Below are 27688 nucleotides of genomic sequence, written 5' to 3' on the forward strand. Positions count from 1 at the left end.
GTGCAAAAGACAAGGCTGAAGAAATCTTCATCAGCCAGAAGTGCCGAGTGGATGATCCATCTCTGCCTCCTCCTAAGGTCCCCACCATCACAGATGCCAGTCTTCAGCCAATTGATTGGCTCCACGTGATATCAAGAAATGGCTGAGCACACTGGATACAGCAATGGCTATGGGACCCGACAACATCCCGGCTGTAGTGCTCGAAGACTTGTGCTCCAGAACTAGCTGTGCCTCTAGCCAAGCTGTTCCAGTACAGCTGCAAAACTGGCATCTTCCCGACAAAGGGGAAAATTGCCCAGGTATATCCTGTCCACAAAAAGCAGGACAAAATATAATCTGGCCAATTAACACCCATCAGCCTACTCTCAATCATCACCAAAGTGATGACAGCTGTCACGACTGTGCTATCCAGCGACACTTACTCACCAATAACCTGCTAAGTTTGGGTTCTGCCAGGATCTCTCGGCTCCAGACCTCAGTACAGCCTTGGTCCAAACATGGACAAAAGAATTGAATTCAAGAGGTGAGGTGAGAGTGACTGCCCTTGACATCAAGGCAGCATTTAACCGAGTGTGGCTTCAAGGAGCCCTAGTAAAATTGAAGTCCATGGTAATCAAGGGGTAAACTCTCCACTGGCTGGAGTCATACCTAGCACAAAAGAAGATGGTTGTGGTTGTTGGAGGCCAATCACCTCCGCCCCAGTACATCGTTGCAGAGCAGTGCCTTGGGCCCAACCGTTTCAGCTGCTTCATAAAATTCCCTTCCCTCCATCATAACGTCCGAAGTGGGGATGTTTGCTGTTGATTGTACAGTGTTCCTTGTAAGCTGCGTGGCCGCGTAGCACTCCAGGGAACCCACGTAGCCTGCTTGCCAAGGGCCAAGTACCGGCATATGTGGCACTTTGGCCTTTGCAGTAAAGTGGCTGCACAGGGCCAAACAAAATTAGAGGGAACATTGGTTCAGTTCCATTGGTAATTCTTCAGATAATGAAGCAGTCTGGGCCTGCATGCAGCAAGACCTGGACAACATTCAGGTGATAAGTGACAAGTAACATTTGCACCACGTAAGTGCCAAGCAATCACCATCTCCAACAACTTCCCCTTGACATTCAATGGCATTACTCACCACTTGTCTGGCTGGATGAGTACAGCTCCAACAACACTCAAGAAGCTAGACACCATCCAGGACAGAGCAGCCTGCTTGATTGGCACCCCATCCACCACCTTAAGCATTCATTTTCTCCACCACTGGCGCACTGTGTACCATCTACAAGATGCACTGCAGCAACTCGCCAAGGTTTCTTTGGCAGCATCTCCCAACCTCTACCACCTAGAAGGACAAGGGCAGCAGGCGCATGGGAACACCATCACATGCAAGTTCCGCTCCAAGTTACACACCATCCTGACTTAGAAGTATATCACTGTTCCTTCAGCGCCACTGGATCAAAATCCTGGAACTCCCTCCCTAGCAGCACTGTTGGGAGTACCTTCACTGCTCGGACTGCAGCAGTTCAAGAAGGCAGCTCACCATCACCTTCTCGAGGGCAATTAGGGATGGGTAATAAATGCTGGCCTTGCCAGCGACGCCCACATCCCATGAACAATTTAAAAAAAAATTACAACGTCTAATCTCCCACCATCCACATCCTAGGAGTCACCATTGACCAGAAATTTAACTGAATCAGCCACATGAATACTGTGGCTACAAGAGCAGGTCAGAGGCTGGATATTCTGCGGCGAGTGACTCCCCAAATTCTTTCCACCACTTACAAGGCACAAGTCAGAAGTGTAATGGTATACTCTCCACTTGCCTGGATGGGTGCCCGTCCAACAACACTCAAGAAGCTCGACACCATCCAGGACAAAGCAGCCCACTTGATTGTCATCCCATTCACTCCCTCCACCACCGGCATACCGTGGCTGCAGTGTGTACCATCTACAAGATGCACTGCAGCAACTCACCAAGGCTATTTCGACAGCACCTCCCCAACCCGGGACCTCTACCGCTTAGAAGGATAAAGGCAGCAGGCGCATGGGAACACCACCACCGGCAAGTCACACACCATCCTGGCTTGGAAATATATCGCCGTTCTTTCATCGCTGGGTCAAAATCCTGGAAATCTCTACCTAACAGCATTGTGGGAGTACCTTCACGATATGGACTGCAGCGGTTCAAGATGGCGGCTCATCACCACCTTCTCGAGGGCAATTAGGGATGGGCAATGCTGGCCTTGCCAGTGACGCCCACATACCATGAATTAATACATTTTTTAAAATGACGCACTTTTGGACATTCTGAGATGTGAAAATGCAGCATCCAAAGAAACTCTGCCTGAAAACAGTAACACAAGTGAGAGAGACTTTAAAAGTCAATAATTTGTTCTAACTGAAGCCTATATCTAAAACTCTGAACAGACCAAAAGAATGAAGTAAAAACAATCTTGTTAACTTTCAAAATATTTGTGTTACCATGTGCAATTCCAATTTCAGCAGGATAAGGGTTAACAAATCATACTTTATGATTGCATGTCCAGCTGTGGTAGCATGGTATTATAAAAAATGTTTACAGCTGACAATTTCCTCCTGTTAAAGTTTCTTAAGTCTATTTGTGGAAGAAGAACAACATATGAGACAGGATTGGAAAATCTCACCCAAATCACTAACTCAAATAGATTTTAACAGTATCAATAATATCAAAATTCTGAAGAATAGCAACATATAAAAATAAAGATCCAAAGACAATGAAATCTGAAACAAAAATAGAAAATGCTGGAAACACGCGGCAGGTGAGGAGAGAACAGACAAGTTAACATTTCAGGTGTAATCCTTCATCAAAACTGGGGGATAAAATAGATGAATAATATTTGAGAAGGACTAGAACAAAGGTGAGGTGGAGAAAACACACACACAATGTTTTTCATTGCTGTTTGTGGGACCTTGGCTTAATGGTAGGTAGCACTGATCTGAGAGTCAGAAGGTTGTCGGTTCAAGCCCTACTCCAGAGACGTGAGCACATAATCTAGGCTGAAACTATAGGTGTGCCAAAGTGGCCAAGGTGCCACCTTTTAGATGAGATGTTAAATCTCTCATCACCAGTATCTCCTGCTGTAAAGAAATGGACTTCAGCTAAGGTGTCTCCAACATGGTCCCACCATCAAACGCACCATCCTTGCTTTCCAAAGGGACCAGTTTCTCTGCGACACCCTGGGTCACTCTACTACCACCAGCTGCTGTCCTTCCCTGGCACCCTATAGTGCAAACGCAGGAGATTCAACATCTGTCCATTCACTTCCTCCCACGCCACTGACCAGGGCTTCCAATACTTGTTTAATGTGAGACAGCAATTTGCACATACTTTCTCCAACCAAGTATACTGTATTCACCCCTCTATATTAGGGAAGCTAAACACAGATTTGGTGACCGCTTTGCCAAATTCCTCCATTCTATCCGCAAGTATGACCTGAGCTCATTACTGCTTACCACTTCAGTTCACCACCCTTAAAACTGACTTTAATAACTTCAAACCATAATTATAACTCCCATGTTCTTTATAGCAGTAGATGCTGGCGTTATGTCATGGGTGTTTTGGTATTTCTGGGGGGGTGGAGGGGGAAACCTTTCATCAGAACACTGCTGGTGGCACTGGTGACGCCCTTTGTGTCGGCCCGTTTTTTTTGCTGTTATGGCTATTGTATTCAGTTCCATTTTGCCAGCTTTTCTTGTTCCATAAGAACGGGGTAGGCCATGTGGCCCCTTGAGCCTGCTCCGCCATTCAATTAGAATGTGGCTGAGCTGTACCTCCACTCTATTTAGCTGCCTTTGCTTCATATCCCTTGCTACCCTTACCTAACAAAAATCTATTGATCTCAATCTTAAATTTCAATTGACCCATCATTCACAGCCTTTTGAGGGAGAGAGTTCCAGTTTTCACTACCCTTTGTATGGAAAAAGTGCTTCCTGATTTCATTTCTAAATCAAAGCTGAATGTAGTACTCCAGATGGGGTCTGATATTGCTTTGTAAATCTGAAGCATAACTTCCTCACTTTTATATTTCAAATCCCTTGAGATAAAGGCCAACATTCCATTAGCCTTTCTGATTATTCTTTTGTACCTGTGCACTAGCTTTTGGTAATCTGTACACATGGATACCCATATCCCTTTGTTCTTTCACAGCTCTTAGTCTCTCACACTTAAGAAAATATTCAGATTTGTCTTTCTTGGATCCAGAGTGGATGACCTTGCACTTCCCCACATTGAACTGAATCTGCCACAGTTTGGCCCACTCACTTAGTCTGTCTATGTTTCTTTGTAACGTCCTGCTCCTATCTACACAACTTACATGGGCAATAAATGTTGGCCGTGCCAGTGACGCCCATATCCCATGAACGAATAATAAAAACGATGCCTCCTAACTTAGTGTCATCTGCAAACTTAGATATACAACTCTCTATTCCTTCATCTAAGTCATTAATATATATGGTGAAAAGCTGTGGCCCCATAACAGATCCCTGGGGAACACCACTTGTCACATCCTACCAGTCAGCGAGTAGTCTCTTTGTCGCTTACCTCCCAACCAGTTGCCAACTCATATCACAAGTTTACTTCCAATTCCGTGCGCTTTCATTTTTGCCAGTAATCTCTTGTATAGAACCTTATACAATGCCTTCTGGAAATCCATCCATAGACACTCCCCTATCTACCATGCTAGTGACCTCTGCTAGTGCCTTGGTCATTCATATGTACGATTATCAATTAGTTGCCTTTAATTTGTTTTATTCTGCTTCTCCCCATCATCTCCTGTTAATGTCATTTTAGTCATTTAACCATCTTCTGTTTTTTTAAGTATTTTACAGGTTATTCTACTTCCTCTTGTGTGTGTTTTTTCTCCTTCCCTTCTGTTTCTTTTTAAAATGCTGTTCATCTGTAATTGTTTTCTAGTTCTGATGAAGGGTCTACACTTGAAACATGAACTTGCCTGTTCTCTCCACAGATGCTGACTGACCTGAATTGTTTCCAGCATTTTCTGTTCTGGTAAAATATACGAGTTTAAATTACTACAGTGGCAAATAATTAAATAGATATATAATCAAATATTCATTTGGCTTTAAAAAAAAAAAAAAAATTGAGCCATTTGGTAGAAAGTTCCTATAAAATTCTGGAACCAATGTAATTTTCAGGTGGTGAAGATAAATTCAAATTGCATTTTTTTTCCCCCAATAGGATAACCGTGTTCATATTGGGCCCAAGATGGAGATACGTGTAGTCACTTTAGGACTGGATGGAGCAGGCAAAACAACCATTCTTTTCAAACTGAAGCAGGATGAGTTTATGCAGCCTATTCCTACTATAGGTAATTTACATTGGCTCAAAGAGCTGATTATTACTTTATTAGTAACAGTAAATGTTCACGTGCTCTGTTCTATCTTTTAGATTCATTAATTAGTGTACTTATTTTCTTATAAGCAGAAAACCACATTTGCATTGTTTGTATAAGTAGCTCTGTACTACTGAGTCCAATTCATTGAAAATGCTGAGAGTAGGGCTACTGGATTTAATAATGACAAAACTTGCTTGATACTATGTCAACAGCATCTGTCTGGCTCCTATCATCCACAACAGTTGAATAAGCAGAGTCTCTCTCTCTCTCTCTCTCTCTCTCTCTGTCTCTGTGTGTGTATGTCTCGCTGTCTCAATTATTTTTTCAACCCAGAGTCTTCCAAATTGAAGCATGAGTTTCCTCAATTTATGATTTTAGTTTTAAGATGGCTTTACATTTTTGTTAAAATTATCTTTTATATGAAATTGTAAAATAACACTTTTTCCCCCTTCATTGCAGGTTTTAACGTAGAAACTGTTGAATACAAAAACCTAAAATTTACTATTTGGGATGTAGGAGGCAAGCATAAACTGAGGCCACTTTGGAAGCATTATTACCTCAATACACAAGGTAAGACAATATCTGTGTTAGTGTAGAAAACTTTGATTTGTTGGTATCCATCTGGGTAATTGTGCTGTTGTGGGGTGCTGGCACTAGCCCTGTGGTCCTGCTTGTTGCAGGATATAGTGCTCCACTTGATTTTATTTCCCAATGATTGCTGCTTTATATGGATTTCTATTCCTTTGTTAGATTTACTGCATTGAGATGGTTTTTTGATGGATTTTGCTATGATGATCTTCAAATTTAAAAAAAATTTAAAGACTTTGGCCCGGATTTTGTGGTCAGTGGCAAAGGAACAGTGCTCACCGTTCATCATTCTTACAGCTGCCCACAGACTTTTTGTGGGCTTTTGAGCAGCAACTTACTGTATTTAGATCCTTTTCAGCCCGGCGCCCCCTACAGGGGATCTGTGGCGTGTGTGAGTAGGGAAAGTAACGACGTGTCTCCTCAACCAATCAGATTGAAGAATCCTCAGAGACTTGCAGAGTCTAAACTAGGAAGTATAAATTAGAATATTTAACTAGGTAAAATCATGTACAGAACGCAAAATAGAGAAGGAAAGATGGGATTAAGAGGGAGAGATAAGAGAAAGAAAATCACCAAAGCTACACTAAATGGGAAAAACACACAATAGAAGCCCTACATGCAGAATTCTGCCGAAGCATCCTTCGCATCCAAAGAAAAACGCCAACAAATGCATGCAGAGCCGAACTAGGCAGATACCCACTGATAATAAACATCCAAAAACGAGCACTAAACTTCCTAAATCACCTCAAATCTAGCTCCCCAGACACCCTTCATTTCAAAGCCTTTCAGACCCAAGAGCTAAACCCAGAAAAGAGTCCCCTGAGTCAGCTGCTACTGAAACTAAGTACTCAGCCGGACCCTGACCAGCCCCAGACCAACACAGCCGTCCAAACACCAATCCGAGTGAACCAAATCATTAAACAATGCAAAGAAACCTACCTGGAACATTGGAACAAAATAACCGAAAGCCAAAGCAGATTAGAATGTTACCGGGCCCTAAAAAGAGAATATAAACTGGCAGACTACCTCACGACCATCAGAGACACAAAACAGAGACAGACCCTCACCAGGTACAGACTAAGCGACCACCAACTGGAAATTGAAAAAGGCAGATACAAGAAATCCTGGCAGCCTAGAGAGAATAGAATATGCGATCAATGTCTGGCCGGCGAGGTTGAAACAGAAATGCATTTCCTCCTAAAATGCGAAAAATTCAACACATCAAGAAACATATTATTCAACAAGCTAAGCCAAACAACCCCAGATTTCAAGGAATTGGATGACCTGTCAAAATTGAGATTAGTCCTGGGAGAAGGAGACAGACCATACCTTGGGGCCAAATATGTAACAACATGTCACAACCTGAGGACTGTTTAAAATTAAGACTGTTTAAAATTAATATTGAACGTACCAAATGAAGTACAAAGACTGTTTAAAATTAATATTGTTTAAAAGTAATATTGTATGTACCCAACAAATGTCAAATCGATTGACACCTACAGAATGTTGGAAAACTGTACCTTTTTGCTATGTAAGCTTTGGCAATATGGTTCTCTGTAAACTTTCATGCCAATAAAGCATTTGAATTGGAATTGGAAAAAGCTAAAAAATGTAAAAAAAAATCAAAATCTCCAGCAATAATTAATATCTGAAGGTGTGAGACTCCACACTTGTAAAATTACATTTTATGGGCCAGAGAGGTTGTTTGCTAGTAATTAAGACTTACACGCCATTAAAAATTGACTTGTACCTGAAAGCACCAGCCCTAAATGTTTCAGGTACGTTTAGTAGGTATCCAGTGGGTAAGTACAGCAACTTCATGCTGTTCACGTGTTTGAAGGCCAAATCTCTCAGCGAGATACTGGTGTAGCGAAGCTTGTGGAGGAGCAGGGCAAATCAGACAGAAACTTCCGCGTTTAACTGCTCATGTGCAGACGCCGGAAGTTGCTGTTTGATTTACTCCATAATAACGGTGAGCGCTGATAGCCTCACCATTATTTGTATCGCAAAATCTGGGCCTTTATCTCATACAAAGGATTTTTACATTTTACTAACCAATAGCAGATTGCTAATAATGGTCATGATAAAATGCTAATTTTATGTTTCTCTCACCCAAGACCTTAAATGGAGAAATACTCCAAACTTTGCCATTGTGATTACATTGTTTTATTCCTTGGCTCAGTCCAACAACAATCCATAATAATTGATGGAGAAGTGGGAGAAATACAAGGAAATGGTGTATACAAGGAGTTCAGACGTCAAAAACTGCAAAAACAAAGCTTGTTCATTATCTTTATCTGATTAATTGTTTACTTTTAATTATATATATATATCCCATATATATATATGATAAAAATGAAAGTCTAACCTGTTCTTGCTGTCTGTAGAAGGCAGATGTTTGTGTTTTGTCCATTGCAGGCAGTATAAATTTGCTTTTAGTTCAGTTTTAGTATAATAGGTTTATTATAACAAAATACATTTGAACGTCGATGTTTCATAAAGTGCACTAGTTCTGGTGCTGTATGCATGTTTGCTAAGGCTGTGATGATGTCAGTGAATGATTAAATATTGTGATGTAATCGTGGGATTTCTTCTCATTTTAAATTTGATCAGACGTATATGTGCCCAGTCTAACCTGTCTGTGTCCTTCTGATTTTGCTTACAGCCTTCTAACCATGCTCCCTATTTTATGTGTCTGTCCCTATTTATCTTTACCTCTCTGGTTAAATAACTCATCAACATTCGCTGCTTTTTGTATGAATAATGCTGCCTTGGGCAAGGTTTCAGAGGGAAGCCGGTGAGCGTAGAACCATGCTCTATCAAAAGTCAGTGCTTTCTGAAAAGAAGAGGAAAAAAAATGAAAATGACCTTATTGCTGGGTTTGGTGTAGTGGCCTGGAATTTGCAGTCGGGATGACTGCGAACTGGCAGCATTTGCTGTCATTCCACCTTTGAAACTGACCGCAACTTCGGGATTTGGGGCAGGCGCATGCGGAAATCCCAAATTTGCGGTCTGTCAGTGACCGCTCCAACACAGGCTGCGCTCTGCGCCCCCTCCCTTCCCCCAGCCAGCAATCGGTGAAACTTCGTAAGTCAGTGAAACTGATGAAAACTTTGGCTCATCCGCAGTGATTACACTGTTACATTTCTCACTAAAAGTTAGACGCAAAGGGATTAGATGTAACTGGGGTTTTAACAGCATATTGACTACTAAACAAATGTTAAGGGCCTGGAAAACTAATTTTAATTTTATGCAGTGTGAAATTTGTCCATTTTTAATAACAATTTAAATTGAGAAATTTTTCCAAAAAAAATATTGTTGTCCATCTTTATTATAAAAGTTAGAATTTTAAGAGCTTACCCACTTCCTTGTTTGCGGTCTGTGAGAATTCTTCCTTTTGATTGGCTGCTTAATAGCCTGTTGACGTCACATCAGTTCAAACGAGAGGATCCCCATTAAGTTCCGTTGAATTGGAATTGTAGGCTGGGAAACCCAAAGTTCTCAACACATGGATTGCGAGATCCTTGTGCAGAGCATACTTCAGGGCCAGCAGCGAACACATTCACTTTGCTGCTGACCGCACATTCTGGGCCATTAAGTATATTGTTTACAGTAGAGTTTTATTGTGTCTTTTATTCCTGCAGCAGTTGTATTTGTGATTGATAGCAGCAACAGGGACCGACTGATGGAAGCGCACAGTGAGTTGGCCAAGTTGTTGACTGAAAAAGAATTAAGAGATGCTTTACTCCTTATCTTTGCCAATAAACAGGTATGTCAATAGTAGTCACCAATTTATGTCTCAGGTTTTACCAGTTCATTTTGATTGGCTGAAAACTGAAATTATTTTCTGAAATGTGTAATACTTGGGTAACAAAAGCAGGAAAGCTGAAGTGAATAAGCAAATCAGTTTCTTGAGCAAAAGAGGGATTGCAAGTAGAACCAACTGTCACTTCAGGTGGTTGAACAGGAAACTTTTAAAGGGTTTCCGAAGCGACATAGCTGGCATCTGAAAAGATTCATCATTGTTAAATTTGTGTCTTGTCCTCCAAGGGGACCAATCAGAAATCTGGTCCAGCCCACTTGTGGTGCAAATAAACGCAGACAATTTTATGCATGGTATGGAAATGTGACACAGGAAAGAGGATAATTGAATTGATGGGCTAATGGTCTTTTGCCCAAATATGTGACTTTTTTAGCATGCTAACTTCCATTTGTTGCAATTTGTTCAACAGGATGTGACTGGCGCACTTACAGTTGAAGAAATGACAGAATTACTCAGTCTGCACAAGCTGTGCTGTGGTCGCAGCTGGCACATTCAGGGCTGTGATGCCCGGAGTGGCATAGGATTACATGAAGGGTTAGACTGGCTCTCAAGACAGTTGGTGGCTGCGGGTGTATTGGACGTGGCCTAATTTTACTACAGCAACAGGCTTTGTTGTAATTTTTCCCTGTATTTAGCTGTTTTGCACGTATTGCTGTAACATCTCTACCATGTGTTATATTTTGTATTTGAAGAATAGTAGCCAGGTTTGGTTCAAGGGAGGAGACATACAGGCAGAAAGTATATAAATCAGACTTGAAATGTATTACAATGTAATTGGGAGTCTCATTTTGAGAAGATAAGTTTAATTAAAATGTGTGTATTTGTTGCACTAGTCTGTTGTGAATAGTGCAGGTAATGCTCTTCTCAACTTGTAGCTCTAAACTGGTTGTGTGTTGTCACTTTAAAACAAACATTTAATTAATGCTTTTTCTTAAGAATCTAGTTTTTTACAGTGATGCTGTGAAAGTTTTGAACTTAAAACAAGGTATTGATTTAACACTAAACAAGTCGGTATCTCTTTACAGGGCAACATGTTTTAATTTCACTACGCACTATATAATTTTATTCAGTGGTAATGATGGGTGTGTATTGTGCTTTAACCACGCTCCTGAAATTCTGAGTTGTAAAACAGCCTTACGGCTGTCAAATATCTGATAAAATTGTGCATTACTGTTGAGTACTGTATGTGCCTCACTATTAGCAGCCTGAATGCTTGTTAGCTCAGTAATAAGCTTACCTTAACAGTGGACAAATTCATAGATAAAAAGCAAGTTAGGTAAGTACTTTTTATTTGAAGTACTCTTCAGTTTATATACTGAAAAAATCAGTCAATTTGTATTGTGCTGTGAGTCACCAAAAGTTGGGACTCTTTCCCTGCCCAACTGAGTCCCACAGCAGCTCCGTAGAAAACAATAACGTGATGTCTTTAGACTGGCCTGAACTTTAGGAGCCAGGGCAATCATGTTACTGGCTGAGTATGTTACTGCCAACTGGCTGCATCAAGTGGAGTATTTTTGAATAAATAGCACTCCAAAGCCTTTTCTTCTTTAACATGTACAATGTGATGTATAATATTTAATGTTGCAATTACTATTTAAACACTTTGCCTAAGCTGAATAAAAACATTACTGAATTCTTTTTGGAGCACAGCATTGTTTTTGACTTGTGTTTTACTTGTCTGGCAGACGTGCAGACAATCCATCTTCCTCTCAATCGGGTGCAATCAAACACCACTGTGCACCTAGTAATTGATTTTTAAAAATTATTTGTTCATGGGATGTGGGCATCACTGGCAAGGCCAGCATTTATTGCCCATCCCTAGTTGCCCTTGAGAAGGTGGTGGTGAGCCGCCGCCTTGAACTACTGCAGTCCGTGTGGTGAAGGTACTCCCACAGTGCTGTTAGGGAGGGAGTTCCAGGATTTTGACCCAGCGACGATGAAGGAACGGCGATATATTTCCAAGTCAGGATGGTGTGTGACTTGGAGGGGAACTTGGAGGTGGTGGTGTTCCCATGCGCCTGCTGCCCTTGTCCTTCCAGGTGGTAGAGGTTGCGGGTTTGGGAGGTGCTGCCGAAGAAGCCTTGGCGAGTTGCTGCAGTGCATCTTGTAGATGGTACACATTGCAGTCACGGTACGCTGATGGTGAAGGGAGTGAATGTTTAAGGTGGTGGATGGGGTGCTAATCAAGTGGGCTGCTTTGTCTTGGATGGTGTCGAGCTTCTTGAGTGTTGGATCTGCATTCATCCAGACAAGTGGAGAATATTCCATCACACTCCTAACTTGTGCCTTGTAGATGGTGGAAAGGCTTTGGGGAGTCAGGAGGTGGGACACTTGCCGCAGAATACCTAGCCTCTGACCTGCTCTTGTTGCCACAGTATTTATATGGCTGGTCCAGTTAAGTTACTGGTCAATGGGGACCCCCCCTGGATATTGATGGTGGGGGATTTGGCGATGGTAATGCCGTTGAATGTCAAGGAGCGGTGGTTAGATGGTCGCTTGTTGGAGATAGTCATTGCCTGACACTTGTGTGGCGCAAATGTTACCTGCCACTTATCAGCCCAAGCCTGAATGTCGTCCAGGTCTTGTTGCATACGGGCATGGACTGCTTCATTATCTGAGGAGTTGCGAATGGCATTGAACAGTGTGCAATCATCAGCGAACATCCCCACTTCTGACCTTTATGATGGAGGGAAGGTCATTGATGAAGCAGCTGAAGATGGTTGGGCCTAGGACACTGCCCTGAGGAACTCCTGCAGCAATGTTATGGGGCATGATGATTGACCTCCAACCACCACAACCATCTTCCTTTGTGCTTGGTATGATTCCAGCCAGTGGAGAGTTTCCCCCCCTCCCCTATTCCCATTGACTTCAGTTTTACTAGGGCTCCTTGATGCCACACTCAGTGCCACAATGCTGCCTTGCCTGGTGGAACCCAAACTGGGCATCAGTGAACAGGTGTGGAGATGCCGGAGTTGGACTGGGGTGGACAAATGTAAGAAATCACACAACACCAGGTTATAGTCCAACAGCTTTATTTGAAATCACAAGCTTTCGGAGCGCTGCTCCTTCTTCAGGTGAAGAAGGAGCAGCGCTCCGAAAGCTTGTGATTTCAAATAAAGCTGTTGGACTATAACCTGGTGTTGTGATTTCTTACATCAGTGAACAGGTTATTGGTGAGTAAGTGCTGCTTGATAGCACTGTCGACGACACCTTCCATCACTTTGCTGATGATTGAGAGTAGACTGATGGGCCGGTAATTGGCCGGATTGGATTTGTCCTGCTTTTTGTGGACAGGACATACCTGGGCAGTTTTCCACATTGTCGGATAGATGCCAGTGTTATAGCTGTACTGGAACAGCTTGGCTAGAGGCGCGGCTAGTTATGGAGCACTAGTCTTCAGAACGACAGCTGGGATGTTGGTGGGGCCCACAGCCTTTACTGTATCCAGTGCGCTCAGCTGTTTCTTGATATCACGCGGAGTTAATCGAATTGGCTGAAGACTGGCTTCTGTGGTAGTGGGGACCTCAGGAGGAGGTCGATATGGATCATCCACTCTGCACTTCCGGCTGAAGATGGTTGCAAACGCTTCAGCTTTGTCTTTTGCACTCGCGTGCTGGGCTCCACCATCATTGAAGATGGGGATATTTATGGAGCCTCCTCCTGTTAGTTGTTTAATAGTCCACCACCATTCATGACTGAATGTGGCAGGACTGCAGAGCTTTGATCTGATCTGTAGATTGTGGAATTGTTTAACTTTGTCTATAGCATGCTGCTTGTTATTGATGATATTGTCCACATATCTCAAGTTAGGTTTATAGGTTCTAGTCAGCACTGCCACAAACTCAAAAGCCTCAAATGTGGGGAATGACTGACAAATGGGTATTTTTATACAGTTTGGGAGTGAAGACAATAGTGACTTCAGACTATTACTCAAAGGCACAAACATCTCTAATTTTTTTCTCATCCCTGAATGATGGGCTTACTTACACAATAGAAAGCATGTACTCCAAGTTTCAATAAACCTGTGCCAAGAAATTTGAGTGTACACTGAATAGAAGTGCATTCAAAATCAACAAAATATTCTATTTCTCAAAGCCAAAATGCTGCTTTGTTGATGCACAACATTAAAAACTGATGACCCAGAGTCCGTGACTGAGACTGTCCCAACAAATCCACAAAATATCAAACACTGGTATCACATTAACTAGTGACTCATGCATCAGAGTAAGTTAATCTTATTTGACCATTTGCTAGTGGTGAGTCAGTGATTTGCCCCAGTGCAGAGGTTGGAGACCCCAGGGTTAGAAATTGGCCTTTCAGTTCTGGGCCCCAAGTTCCCATCAGCATTATTGAATTGAGCACAACCATGTTCAAATTTTCTGCAGGATGCTGGAAAAGACAGAGCAATTTCTCCCATCCAATGAAGTGATTTTATTTTATTCATTCACAGGATGTGGCTGTCGCTGGCAAGGTCAGCATTTATTGCCTACTAGCTGGAGTGCCCGGCGGTGCCGTGGGTTTTTTGAGGGCATATAAATGAGTTTGTCTGTCTGTCTGTGTGGGAAGGAGAGGGAGAGAGGGAAGAGAGGGCAGAAACAACAAAAACCCAAAGCAAACTCAATTGCTACTTGGCCCTAAACAGACAATACAACATGGCTGATTACCTGACCATGGTAAAGGATAGCAAACTGAGAAAAACTTTGACAATGTACAGACTTAGTGAACATAACCTGGCGATCGAAAAAGGTAGACACAGACAGACCCGGCTCCCAAGAGAGGACAGGATATGCTCTCACTGCAGTCAGGGAGTGGTGGAGACAGAGATGCACTTCCTCACAGCTTGTAGAAAATATCAGGGCATAAGGGAGAATTTCTACCCAAAATTCACAAAAATATGCCCGGATTTCAGAAATTTGAATGACGACCAAAAACTCCCATACCTACTAGGGGAAGAGAGAAATTGTATAACACTAGCGGCACACTATGTTACAGCTTGCCATAAACAGAGGGACAACCACTAAATATAAGAAAAGAGTATATATAAATTATATGAAAGTATATTTATACACAGGGATCTATCTGTTTATACACTGTATGGATAGATCTGTATTTTTGTGAACAAACATGAATGTTTTTCGATGCTTTGGCAACATAAGATGTAACTTGTCATGCCAATAAAGCAAATTGAATTGAATTGAGAGAGAGGGAAGAGGAGAGAGAGAGAGGGAAGAGGAGAGAGGGAGGGAAAAGGAGAGAGAGAGAGGGAAGAGGCGAGAGGGAGGGGGAGAGATAGGGAAGAGGAGAGAGGGAAGAGGAGAGAGAGGGAAGAGGAGAGAGGGAAGAGGAGAGAGAGGGAGAGAGAAGGAGAGGGGGAAGGAGAGAGGGAAGGGGAGAGGGGAAGGAGAAAGGGAGGGAAGGAGAAAGAGAGGAGAGAGGGGGAAGAGGAGAGAGAGAGGGGAGAGAGAGGGAAGGGGAGGGAGAGAGAGGGAAGGGGAGAGGGAGAGAGAGGGAAGGGGAGAGGGAGAGAGAGAGGGAAGGAGAGAGGGAAGGAGAGAGAGGGAAGGAGAGAGGGGGAAGGAGAGGGAAGGGGAGAGGGGGAAGGAGAGAGGGAAGGAGAGAGGGAGGGAAGGGGAAGGAGAGAGGGAAGGAGAGAGAGGGAAGGGGAAGGAGAGGGGGAAGGAGAGGGGGAAGGGGAAGGGGAAGGAGAGAGAGGGAGGGGGAAGGAGAGAGGGGGAAGGGAAGGGGAAGGAAAGAGGGAAGGGGAAGGAGAGAGGGAGGGGAAGGAGAGAGAGGGGGAAGGAGAGAGGGGGGAAGGAAAGAGGGAAGGGGAAGGAAAGAGGGAAGGGGAAGCAGAGAGGGAGGGGGAAGGAGAGAGAGAGGGGGAAGGAGAGAGGGGGGAAGGAGAGAGAGGGAAGGGGAGAGGGGGAAGGAGAGAGGGAAGGAGAGAGAGAGGGAAGGAGAGAGAGAGGGAAGGGGAAGGAGAGAAGAAAGGGGAAGGAGAGAGAGGGAAGGAGAGAGAGAGAGAGGGAAGGAGAGAAAGAGAGAGTGAAAGAGAGAAAGAGAGAGAGGGAAAGAGAGAGGGAAGGAGAGAGAGGGAAGGAGAGAGAGACAGAGGGAAGGAGAGAGAGTGAAACAGTTTGGGTGGAGATAAGGAATAATAAGGGGGAAAAAACACTAGTGGGTGCAGTCTATAGGCCTCCGAACAGTTGCAACTCTGTTGGACGGAGTATTAATCAGGAAATAGTTGAGGCTTGTAATAAGGGAACAGCTATAAATTATGGGGATTTTAACTATCATATTAACTGGACAAATCAAATTGGGCAGAGCAGCCTTGAGGATGAGTTCATTGAGTGTATTACGGATGGGTTTCTTGAGCAGTATGTAACTGAACCGACCAGGGGGCAAGCAACCTTAGATTTGGTCCTGTGTAATGAGACAGGATTAATTAAAAATGTCCTAGTAAAGGATCCCCTTGGAATGAGTGACCATAACATGGTTGAATTCCATATTCAATTAGAGGGTAAGAAGGTTGGATCTCAAACAAGCGTGCTGAGCTTGAATAAAGGAGACTGTGAAGGTATGAGAGCGGAATTGATTAGAGTGGACTGGGAAAATAGATTAAAGGGTAAGACGGTACATGATCAGTGGTGTACATTTAAGGAGTTATTTTACAACTTCCAAAAAAAATATATTCCACTGAGGAAAAAGGGTGTAAAAGAAAAAATAGCCATCCGTGGCTAAGTAAAGTAATTAAGGATAGTATCCGACTAAAAACAAGGGCATATAAGGTAGCCAAATCTAGTGGGAGGATAGAAGATTGGGAAGTCTTTAAAAGACAGCAAAAAATAACTAAAAGATTGATTAAGAAAGGGAAGATAGATTATGAAAGTAAATTAGCAAAAAATATAAAAACAGATAGCAAAAGTTTCTATAGTTATATAAAAAGAAAAAGGGTGGCTAAAGTAAATGTTGGTCCCTTAGAGGATGAGATCGGGAAATTAATGGTGGGAAACATGGAGATGACAAAAACGCTGAACAAATATTTTGTATCAGTCTTTACGGTAGAGGACACTAAGAATATCCCAACATTGGACAAACAGGGGGCACTAGGGGGGGAGGAGCTAAATACGATTAAAATCACTAAGGAAGTGGTACTTGGTAAAATAATGGGACTCAAGGTGGATAAATCCCCTGGACCTGATGGCTTACATCATAGGGTCTTGAGGGAAGTGGCGGTAGGGATTGTGGATGCATTGGTAATAATTTTCCAAAACTCCCTGGACTCAGCAAAGGTCCCGGCAGATTGGAAAACTGCTAATGTAACACCCTTATTTAAAAAGGGTAGTAGGCAGAAGGCTGGAAACTATAGACCTGTTAGCCTAACATCTGTGGTTGGTAAAATGTTAGAGTCCATTATTAAGGAGACAGTAATGGGACATTTGGATAAACATAATTTAATAGGACAAACTCAGCATGGTTTCATAAAGGGGAAGTCATGTTTGACAAATTTGCTTGAGTTCTTTGAGGAAGTAACATACAGGGTGGATAAAGGGGAACCAGTGGACGTAGTGTATTTAGACTTCCAAAAGGCATTTGACAAGGTGCCACACAAAAGATTATTGCTAAGATAAAAAAATCACGGGATTGGGGGTAATGTTCTGGCGTGGGTGGAGGATTGGCTCTCTAACAGAAAGCAGAGAGTTGGGATAAATGGTTCATTCTCAGACTGGCAATCAGTAACTAGTGGTGTTTCGCAGGGGTCAGTGCTGGGTCCCCAATTCTTTACAATCTATATTAACGATTTGGAGGAGGGGACCGAGTGTAACATATCAAAGTTTGCAGATGATACAAAGATGGGAGGGAAAGTAGTGAGTGAGGAGGATATAAAAAACCTGCAAAGGGACATAGACAGGCTAAGTAAGTGGGCAGAGATTTGGCAGATGGAATACAATACTGGAAAGTGTGAGGTTATGCACTTTGGCAGGAAAAATCATAGAGCAAGTTATTATCTTAATGGCAAGAAACTGGAAAGTACTGTAGTACAAAGGGATCTGGGGGTCCTGGTGCACAAAACTCAAAAAGTTAGTATGCAGGTGCAGCAAGTGATCAAGAAGGCCAATGGAATGTTGGCTTTTATTGCTAGGGGGATAGAATATAAAAACAGGGAGGTATTGCTGCAGTTGTACAAGGTATTGGTGAGACCGCACCTGGAATACTGCATACAGTTTTGGTGTCCATACTTAAGAAAAGACATACTTGCTCTCGAGTCAGTACAAAGAAGGTTCACTCGGTTAATCCCGGGGATGAGGGGTGGTCATATGAGGAGAGGTTGAGTAGATTGGGACTCTACTCATTGGAGTTCAGAAGAATGAGAGGCGATCTTATTGAAACATATAAGATTGTGAAGGGGCTTGATCGGGTGGATGCGGTGAGGATGTTTCCAATGATGGGTGAAACTAGAACTAGGGGGCATAATCTTAGAATAAGGGGCTGCTCTTTCAAAACTGAGATGAGGAGAAACTTCTTCACTCAGAGGGTGGTAGGTTTGTGGAATTTGCTGCCCCAGAAAGCTGTGGAAGCTACATCATTAAATAAATTTAAAACAGAAATAGATAGTTTCCTAGAAGTAAAGGGAATTAAGGGTTACGGGGAGCGGGCAGGAAATTGGACATGAGTCTAGGTTTGGAATGGTCATGGCCCTGTGGGTAGTGGAGCGGGCCCAGGGGCCGTGTAGCCTGGTTCTGCTCCTATTTCTTGTGTTCTAATTCTGTGTTAGATTTCAGGAGATGGTTTTATTCCTGTTCCTGGCTGGGGTGGAGATCGCCTTTACAGAAGGTAAGTACTGTAGAAAATATAGGGACAGAGTGATCTCCTGGACGAGTTTCGATCGCCTAGATGGGTCGGAGAGGAATTTCCCAGATTTTTTCTCCCAAATTGGCCATTGGGTTTTTTATCTGGTTTTTCGCCTCTCCCGGGAGATCACATAGGTTCGGGTGGGATGGAGAGTGATAGAAGATTTGAGGTTAGGATCAGATCAGCCATGATCTTATTGAATGGTGGAGCAGGCTCGAGGGGCCGATTGGTCTACTCCTGCTCCTATTTCTTATGTTCTTATGTTCTTAGAGAGAGAGAGAGGGGGAAGGAGGGAGAGAGAGGGAAGGAGAGAGAGACAGAGAGAGAGGGAAGGAGAGAGAGAGGGAAGGAGACAGAGAGAGAGAGGGGGGGAAGGAGAGAGAGGGAAGGGGAAGGAGAGAGAGGGAAGGGGAAGGAGAGAGAGGGAAGGGGAAGGAGAGAGAGGGAAGGGGAAGGAGTGAGAGGGAAGGGGAAGGAGAGAGAGGGAAGGAGAGGGAAGGAGAGAGAGAGGGAAGGAGAGAGAGAGGGAAGGAGAGGGAGGGAAGGAGAGGGAAGGAGAGAGAGGGAAGGGGAGAGAGAGGGAAGGAGAGAGAGAGAGGGGGAAGGAGAGAGAGGGAGAGAGGGGGGGAAGGAGACAGAGACTGAGGGAAGGAGACAGAGAGAGGGAAGGAGAGAGAGGGAAGGAGACAGAGAGCGAGAGAGGGAAGGAGAGAGAGACAGAGAGGGAAGGAGAGAGAGAGAGAGAAGGAGAGAGAGGGAGGGAAGGAGAGAGAGGGAAGGAGAGAGAGAGGGAAGGAGAGAGAGGGAAGGAGAGAGAGGGAAGGAGAGAGCGAGAGAGAGGGATGGAGAGAGAGAGAGAGGGAAGGAGAGAGATAAGGAAGGAGAGAGAGAGAGGGAAGGAGAGAGAGGGAAGGAGAGTGAGAGACAGAGAGAGGGGGAAGAGAGAGTGACAGAGAGAGGGAAAGAGAGAGAGACAGAGAGAGAGGGAAGGAGAGAGAGACAGGGAAGGAGAGAGAGAGAGAGAGGGAAGAAGAGAGAGACAGAGGGAAGGAGAGAGGGAAGAGGGAAGGAGAGAGGGAAGAGGAGAGAGAGAGAGGGAAGAGGAGAGAGAGAGAGGGAAGAGGAGAGAGAGAGGGAAGGAGAGAGAGGGAAGGAGAGAGAGTGAGGGGGAAGGAGAGAGAGTGAGGGGGAAGGAGAGAGAGGGAAGGAGAGAGAGAGGGAAGGAGAGAGAGTGAGGGGGAAGGAGAGAGAGAGAGAGGGAAGGAGAGAGAGAGGGGGAAGGAGAGAGAGAGGGAAGGAGAGAGAGAGAGGGAAGGAGAGAGAGAGAGGGAAGGAGAGAGAGAGGGAAGGAGAGAGAGAGGGAAGGAGAGAGAGAGAGGGAAGGAGAGAGAGAGGGAAGGAGAGAGAGAGAGGGAAGGAGAGAGAGAGAGGGAAGGAGAGAGAAAGAGAGAGAGATGGAAGGAGAGAGAGAGAGAGGGAAGGAGAGAGAGAGAGAGAGAGGGAAGGAGAGAGAGAGGGAAGGAGAGAGAGCGATGGAAGGAGAGAGAGAGGGAAGGAGAGAGTGAGGGAAGGCGATAGAGAAGAGAGGAAGACACCCCGGGGAAGGGCTGGACTCAGAGCCTGGCGGGTGAAGAAGGGCGGCCGCCATTTTGTGAGGTCGGCGGGAAGTTTGTATTGCGGCGGCCGAAGGAAGGAAGAAGGTGAGCTCTCCCCCCCTCTCCCACCCCTTCACACCTTCCCTCCCTCACCCTGTCTCTCTCCCTCCCCTCTCTCTCCCTGCCGCGCTCTCTCTCCCCTCTCTCTCTCCCTGCCCCTCTCTCCCTGCCACTCTCTCTCCCTCCCCCTCTCTCCCTCCCCCTCTCTCTCCCTGCCCCTCTCTCTCTCTCTCCCTCCCTCCCCACGCTTTCTCTCTCTCCCTCCCTCTCGCTCCCTCTCCCTTCAACTCACCTCGGTACCAGAACGGAGTCAGTCCGACACCGGGAGGCCGGGTGCCCATCGCTCAGAAGCGAGCCCGGGGTTCCTCATGTTTAACCAGGTGGGCCTTTGGACCCGGTTGGCCGGGCGGCAGTTGAAGGCCTTTCGCTCCGGACTCCCGTGTCCGAGAGCCCGGCGGGTGAAGAAGGGCGGCTGCCATTTTGTGAGGTCGGCGGGAGAGGGGGGGGGAAGGAGAGAGAGAGAGAGCGGGGGAAGGAGAGAGAGAGAGAGGGGGGGAAGGAGAGAGAGAGAGAGGGGGGAAGGAGAGAGAGAGAGAGGGGGGAAGGAGAGAGAGAGGGGGGGGAAGGAGAGAGAGAGAGCCGCCGCTCCTCCGGTTGATGTGTTGCGGGCCGACCCCTGATGAGTGCCCGATCCGCTGAGCCGGAGCCCTCGCCGCTGCTCCCCTACTCGCTGTCTCTCGGGCCACGTGGTTCTCTATTTTCCCGCGCAGCCGGCCAGAGAGAAGAAAAACAAAAGAGATGAAGAGAGACGCGACTGAGTGAACGATCTAATTTAAAGCAGCCTCTCCCCCGCTAAAAGGTGAGAGCCGGAGGGAGATTTTGCGGGTGAAGAAGGGCGGCCGCCAGCACTTCAGGCCCGGCTGGTCTTTAATGGCCGCCACTCACCTCAGCTCAGCTCCCGCTCGGCAATTTGAAGGATTAGGCCCTACCCACAGACGCCATGAAACGCCCCCCAATTGGTCAACCATCACGTCACTCAATGCTAATGAGCGGTAGGATTGGTCAACCGCTAATGAGCGGATTTTTGAATGTTTTTTGTATGCTGTCCGAACAATTTTTGTCTGACCAAAAAGTAAATATGCCTATGACACTCCCCTGATCATAACCTTTCTTTTGATATAGCATATGTGTAGGTATGCTCTATAACTTTTGAGTGTATAGCGGACACACAGACAGACAGACAGACAGATAGACAGACAAACCAACTGTTTTATATTATACTAGCTGGAGTGCCCGGCAGTGCCGAGGGAACTCATGAACCCTGTGGCATGTTTATAAAACTGTTTTTTAAATTGTTGGGATTGAAGAACTCTTCCTAAGCACCCAGGAGTGATATTGCATTATTCACAAAGTTTCAGTGTATGAGTTGAATAGGGAAATAAAAGATTCTATCTGAGGCATTTAGAGGTCAGTTTAGAAATCAACAGTGAACATTTATTCCAATAATGTAGAACAATAGAACATTTGACAATATGCTGGAGTTACAACCAAAGACTGAGTGAATACTCCCTCTGGTAAAGGTTTGCAAACCCAATAGGGTAGGTATTGTACAGAGTGATTCTGTAATCTTGTAGTAGGTATACAACCTCTCAGATCTTGAAAAGTGCTGTTGAGTGCTTCAAGTGCCCTCTTGTGGGCCTTTGTACACTCATCCCACACAATGAGTTTAGACTTTTGAAGCAGCTCAGCAGCAGCAGTTCCTTTGGCAATGTGACACACTGGGTGTTGTTGTCTTGTCAGATCCAGAGGGAGAGCAAAGGTTGAGTGGGCAGTGCGACCTCCTTGGAGAAGAGTTGCAGCGATTCCTGATGAGGCAACAGCCAGTGCAATGAATCTCTTAGAGCGAAGGATGGCCACAAAGAGATTTGTAGCCTTTTGGGGAGTAAGACAGAGCAGCTTCTGTCATCATTGCATGCCAATGAATGTCATCCTGAATGAGTCCTCTCCTGCGGCAAGCTTTTATAAAGGAGGCACAGAGATGGCCAGTGAGAGTTTTGAGGTAATTAAATGATGTTGGGCCAGCAACCTCATGGAGGAGTAGACGAAGGTGAAAGCACTCTGCATTATTGGAGAGCCCGTTGATAGACAACATTTTCTGTTTCCTGAGGGTGTTAAAATAAACAGATTCCTTGATACACCAACTGTTGAACATGCCACGTACAACTGGCCATGTGAAAATCAGGGCGTGAGTAAGTTGATGCCAGCAACCTTCAAAGTCTGCCCCTGTGCCTTGTTGATTGACATTGCAAAAGAAATTGTCACAGGAAACTGTTGCCGTTTGAATTGAAATGGCAAGTCAGTTGGTATCATTGGAATTCGAGGAATGAGAACATCCTCCCCTCTGGCACAGCCTGAGATGATGGTAGCCTCAATGAGATTTGGCATGAGCTTTTTGACTGCCAGTCTGGTTCCATTGCACAACTTTGGTGGATATATGTTTCTTAGGAGGATGATGGGGGTGCCTTCCTTCAGTACCAGTTTGTGAGGAGGCGTTCCTGAAGGCTGCAATGAGTTGAGGAACTCAGTGGGGTAGTGTACCGCATCAGCACTGTCACAAACAATATCGACGCTTTTATAAATTTGCTCTTGGCCAGGGAGTTTTTGAAGAAGGAGCATGTTTATGTTTTTGACAGTATCATTCCTGGGTGCAAGTATTGACCATTCACACAGCCACTTGGGATCTTTGAAGTGATTGAGGAGGTCTGGATACACCTGTGAGATCAACTCATCAACTGTTTTGACTTGACTGCCAAAGCCTGGAGGAATTGTAATTTGACCACTGCTGTCAATTGGCAAGTTTCCTTCTCCCAATTGTAGCAAAAGTTGCGCAAAGGATTCTGTCATCTCGTCACCATGCATATGAACACATGTTTGTGGTCAAATGGACTGTTTGCACATTTGGCCACAGATGGGCTGCCTTGAGACATGCATTGAGTTCATCTGCTGGAGTTCCTCTGGGGACAACTGGCAGGATTTGGCGGAAATCACCTGCCAGCAACAGGGTGGTGCCACCCATCAGCCTATTGTTGCCTCTCAGATCTTGAAGAGTTCTGTTGAGTGCTTCAAGTGCCCTCTTGTGGGCCATTGTACACTCATCCCACACAATGAGTCTACACTTTTGAAGCAACTCAGCAGCACCAGTTCCTTTGCTAATGTTACACACTGGGTGTTCTTGTGTTGTCAGATCCAGAGGGAGAGCAAAGGTTGAGTGGGCAGTGCGACCTCCTTGGAGAAGAGTTGCAGCGATTCCTGATGAGGCAACAGCCAGTGCAATGTATTCCTTAGAGCGAACCATGGCCAGTAAAAGATTGATCAGGAATGTCTTTCCTGTTCCACCAGGTGCATCGAGGAAGATAATGCCACCTGCATTGTTTTCCAGCATATCCACAACCAACCTGTATGTCTCTTTCTGGTCTGGAACCAATTTAGGTTCAGTGACGGTGACAAAGGAGGTCAGTTCCTCAACATTGTAGGTGGTTTCCCTGAGGACCTCTCTGCTGAGACCTGGAGAATCATTCCTATTGGGAGATGGAAGGTTCAACTTAGTCAGAGACTTGCCAGCCAATGCCAAAGTCTTGTCCTCCAGAAGGATCAATACCTGATTGTACATTGCATCAGTGAAGTTCAGCATCATTGTGGGGTTGGCTGTCTTGAGTTGGTGTAAGATGTCTTCTGTGAGGCTGTCTTTGTGATCTTCCCACAACTGCATCGGGTTGGAAGGGCTGCAGAGGGCAATTATAATGGCAAAGAGATTTCGTAGCCTATTGGGGGAGTAAGACAGAGCAGCTTCTGTCATCGTCACATGCCAATGAATGTCATCCTCAATGAGTCCTCTCCTGCGGCAAGCTTCTTGAAAGGAGTCACAGAGATGGCCAGTGACAGTCTTGAGGTCATTGAATGATGTTGGCCCAGCAACGTCATGGAGGAGTAGATGAAGGTGAAAGCACTCTGTGTTGTTTGGATGGACCGTGTAGACTCTGCCAAGTGCATCTGATGAGTACACCCCTGTATGACCAGGAACTTCCTTCTGACCTGCTCCAGGGCGCCGAGCCCGCCATGTCTTGTTTGGCTGCCAGGTGTAGTACTTGGGCACCTGATGATACAAAAGTGTCTTGGCAAAGTCATTCGTTTGGCACAACTCAAAGAATGCTGTAAGTTTTGTCTTTGGAGGTTCCTCGGCATGTTGGCTGGCATTTCCTGGTCGGAATAAAACCCTTTGTCCATTTTGCAAGTGAACATCCAATTTAGTGACAGTGGGGTAATGGTTGTGGATGTCAAATCCAAAAGTTCGCCAGGCTGCCTCATTGCTGCAGATGTAACGGCCCTGGTGTGCCATCAATAACTCAAAGACAAGGAGTTTAAAGGATTCAACTGAAGGCTTTTAATCACTAAGAACATTGCAGGTCTTTCCACATCAGGTTCGTCTGATAGAATGACTCATACAGTTCTTGAGACCTTTATATGACAAAAGACAGGGGCATAGCCAATACACACAATAGGAAAAAGGGGGTGGTACACACAATACAAAGCAGGTAAAACACAGGGGCTGATGAAGGCATATATTTCATCACAGGCCCATCAGATGTGTGGTGATCTCATCATTTTGATTCTGCTGTCCAGCCGGTTGAAGATCAAAGACAGCTTGGTCACTGCCCTTATGGATGTACTTGCACACATATTTGATAGACTTAACTGAGTGGCAGTACTCCACATTGATGTGACATTTGAAGAGCCTGGATAGGAGTGGACAGTAAGGAACAATCCAACGGTTGTCAACTTCAAATGTCTGTCTTTGCTGTGTTCTCTGATTTGACGGACCAGGTTGACTTGAGCCGCTAGATTTTTGAGTTCGCATTCTTATCTCAGTGCTGAAACCTCCACTCTCTTTGCCCCTTCTCCTGTACAAAGGATAGCCATCATCCCCATGCTGAGTTTCTTCGCGGAGTGGCTTTGGGTACCCTTTTGTACATGCATTGTTTTTCATGCAGGGAGAAGAAGGGTTGTGTCGCCCACAAGGACCATGAATAATATTTTTTACAACAACATCAAAGAGGATTGGATCCTGGTCCTTATCGGGTAGCTCTGCAGAGATGAAGGAATCAACTTGATTGGGGTGGATCTTTGCCTGAAGCCAGAGTAAAAGATGAACATGAGGAAGTCCTCTCTTCTGCCACTCAATGCTGTACATGTAGCAATGGTGTGCACTAAAAAGTTTGCCCACAGTCAGGAGTTTGAGCAGTTTTTTAACTTTGAGGTTGAAGACCCGTGCTATGAGCTCATGCCTTTCAGTACCAGCTTTGGGTGGGAACTCCTGCCATTGGGGATTGCAAGTCATGGTGATGAAGAGGTCAGGCCTGCCATAGTTTCTGACATAGGTCATGGCATCTTGCGTGTGCTCATGCATGTACCTAGGACCTCCAACGAAGGTGGATGGTAGGATGACCAGTTGACCAATGTCCTCAGTGTTGCTATCATTGGCCACAGCATCTCGTAAGTGTATATAGTCTGTGACTTTCAAATGATTTTGGTTATTCCGGAACCAATGAAGCCGCTCTCCTATTTTTGCATACATGTCAGTGAGGAACTGGTGGAGAAGTTCTCCACACTGAAGCAGGTGGTTTGAAGCAGTTTGTCACTCCATCAGCCTGTATGAATAGAATTCCATGGCAGAAACCATCTTTTGCCTTTGGGCTGTAGGTGGCACACCAGTTTTGGGGTCAACATGTGGGATCTTGTTATAGGCATCGTATCCATCTTCCCCATGGCAAAACAAAAGCGGGTATTGCAGAGGATCATATGACCTGTGAAGCTCAGAAATTCTTTTGAGTGGACCACCTCTCATATGCAAGACAATGTCCCGTTGTTCAAATTCTTGGCCCACAATGACAATGGCTACTTCATTGGTGGTTGGAGCATCGAAGCGTCGCTCATGTTCACCTGCAGGAGACTTGTCAGCTTTGATGACAACTTTGAGGTCTTCATTTGTTGTTTTTTCAATGGCTGTTTTGAAACTCTTTTTACATATGGGCTTTGCTGATGAAGCATGTCCTGTAACCCAAGCAAAGTTTGAAGCTTGATTTGGTGTTGTTGTGCGGGGAGAACAGCAGCTTCCCTGCAGCGATTGGCTTGCTCTTCGTCATCACCCAAGAAGTAGATTTGGAGAAACTGAGGTCTTTCGTTTGGTAGAGGAAGTAGTGAGCCAGCTGTATGGTACAGATGTCCATGAACTTTAAAAGTTGGGCAAAATCCTGATTCACGCACTCTGTTTGCACCAAAAGAGGTCATTGCAAAGCAGTTGTTGTACTTTCTGATGTGAGTGAGGAAATGTGTTGAAGCTAGATTTAGGCCGAACAGAAGTGAGTGTAGGGGTTCAGGCGGAGCTGTTAGTGTTGGAAGTTTAACCTTTCCTCCATTGCAGCATATCCCAGCAATTTCCCCTTCCCACTTCAGAGCGCCACAGTGAGGGCAAATGACGGTCATCTTGCCAATGATGACTGTGGGGTCTGCTTCATAATTGATGGTGGGTGTATAGGAGAAGGCTGCTCCGAGCCAATGACTCCAAATGTCAGCTCTGGCAATGCCCCTGCGTCTATTGTCGGCCTGGCGACGTGCCTGACTCTGGTCAGTAGTCTCTGAGGCTCTGGCTTGGGTATGTCTTGCCTGGTCAGCAACTTGACGTGCCTGAGTCTGGTCAGGAGTCTCTGAGGCTCTGGCTTGGGTATGTCTTGCCTGATCAGCAGCTTGACGTGCCTGAGTTTGGTCAGTAGTCTCTGAGGCTCTGGCTTGGGTATGTCTCGCCTGGTCAGCAACTTGACGTGCCTGAGTCTGGTCAGGAGTCTCTGAGGCTCTGGCTTGGGTATGTCTCGCCTGGTCAGCAGCTTGACGTGCCTGAGTCTGGTCAGGAGTCTCTGAGGCTCTGGCTTGGGTATGTCTTGCCTGGTCAGCAGCTTGACGTGCCTGAGTCTGGTCAGGAGTCTCTGAGGCTCTGAGAGCCTTTTTTCGGTATGCATCAGAAGTGCTGCGTCCAACTCTGCTACGTTTTCTTGGAGGCATGCTGTTATGAAAAAAGAAAAAATAATAATTATATATATATAAATGAGTTTGTCTGTCTGTGTGGGAAGGAGAGAGAGAGGGAAGGAGAGAGAGAGAGAGAAGGAGGGAGAGAGAGGGAAGGAGAGAGAGAGAGAGGGGGAAGGAGAGAGGGAAAGGGGTGGGGGGAAGGGGTGTTGGGGGGAAAGGTAGTGTTTGGGGGGAAAGGTGGTGTTTGGGGGGAAAGGTGGTGTTTGGGGGGGGAGGGGTGTTGGGGGGAGGAAAGGGGGGGAGGGGTGTTGG

General features: G+C 45.2%; 1 protein-coding gene across 5 annotated transcripts in view; it reads left to right on the plus strand.

The window, feature by feature from the left end:
* trim23 (tripartite motif containing 23) overlaps positions 1–11426 on the plus strand; it is a 52958-nt gene extending 41532 nt beyond the window's left edge. For 4 of the 5 annotated variants that reach the window (XM_085971158.1, XM_085971129.1, XM_085971148.1 and 1 more), the window contains 4 exons: positions 5221–5350; positions 5837–5947; positions 9610–9734; positions 10198–11426. In XM_085971158.1, the coding sequence (XP_085827284.1) occupies positions 5221–5350; positions 5837–5947; positions 9610–9734; positions 10198–10377 (546 nt within the window). In that variant the 3' untranslated portion in view covers positions 10378–11426. The remainder of the gene's footprint in view (positions 1–5220; positions 5351–5836; positions 5948–9609; positions 9735–10197) is intronic. The other variant, XM_085971138.1, reaches the window with a different exon arrangement.
* The last annotated feature ends 16262 nt before the right edge of the window (positions 11427–27688 follow it).

The sequence above is a fragment of the Somniosus microcephalus genome, chromosome 2, assembly GCF_052327205.1.
Source record: "Somniosus microcephalus isolate GS21.2 chromosome 2, FLI_Smic_1.0, whole genome shotgun sequence".
Taxonomy (NCBI): Eukaryota; Metazoa; Chordata; class Chondrichthyes; order Squaliformes; family Somniosidae; genus Somniosus; species Somniosus microcephalus.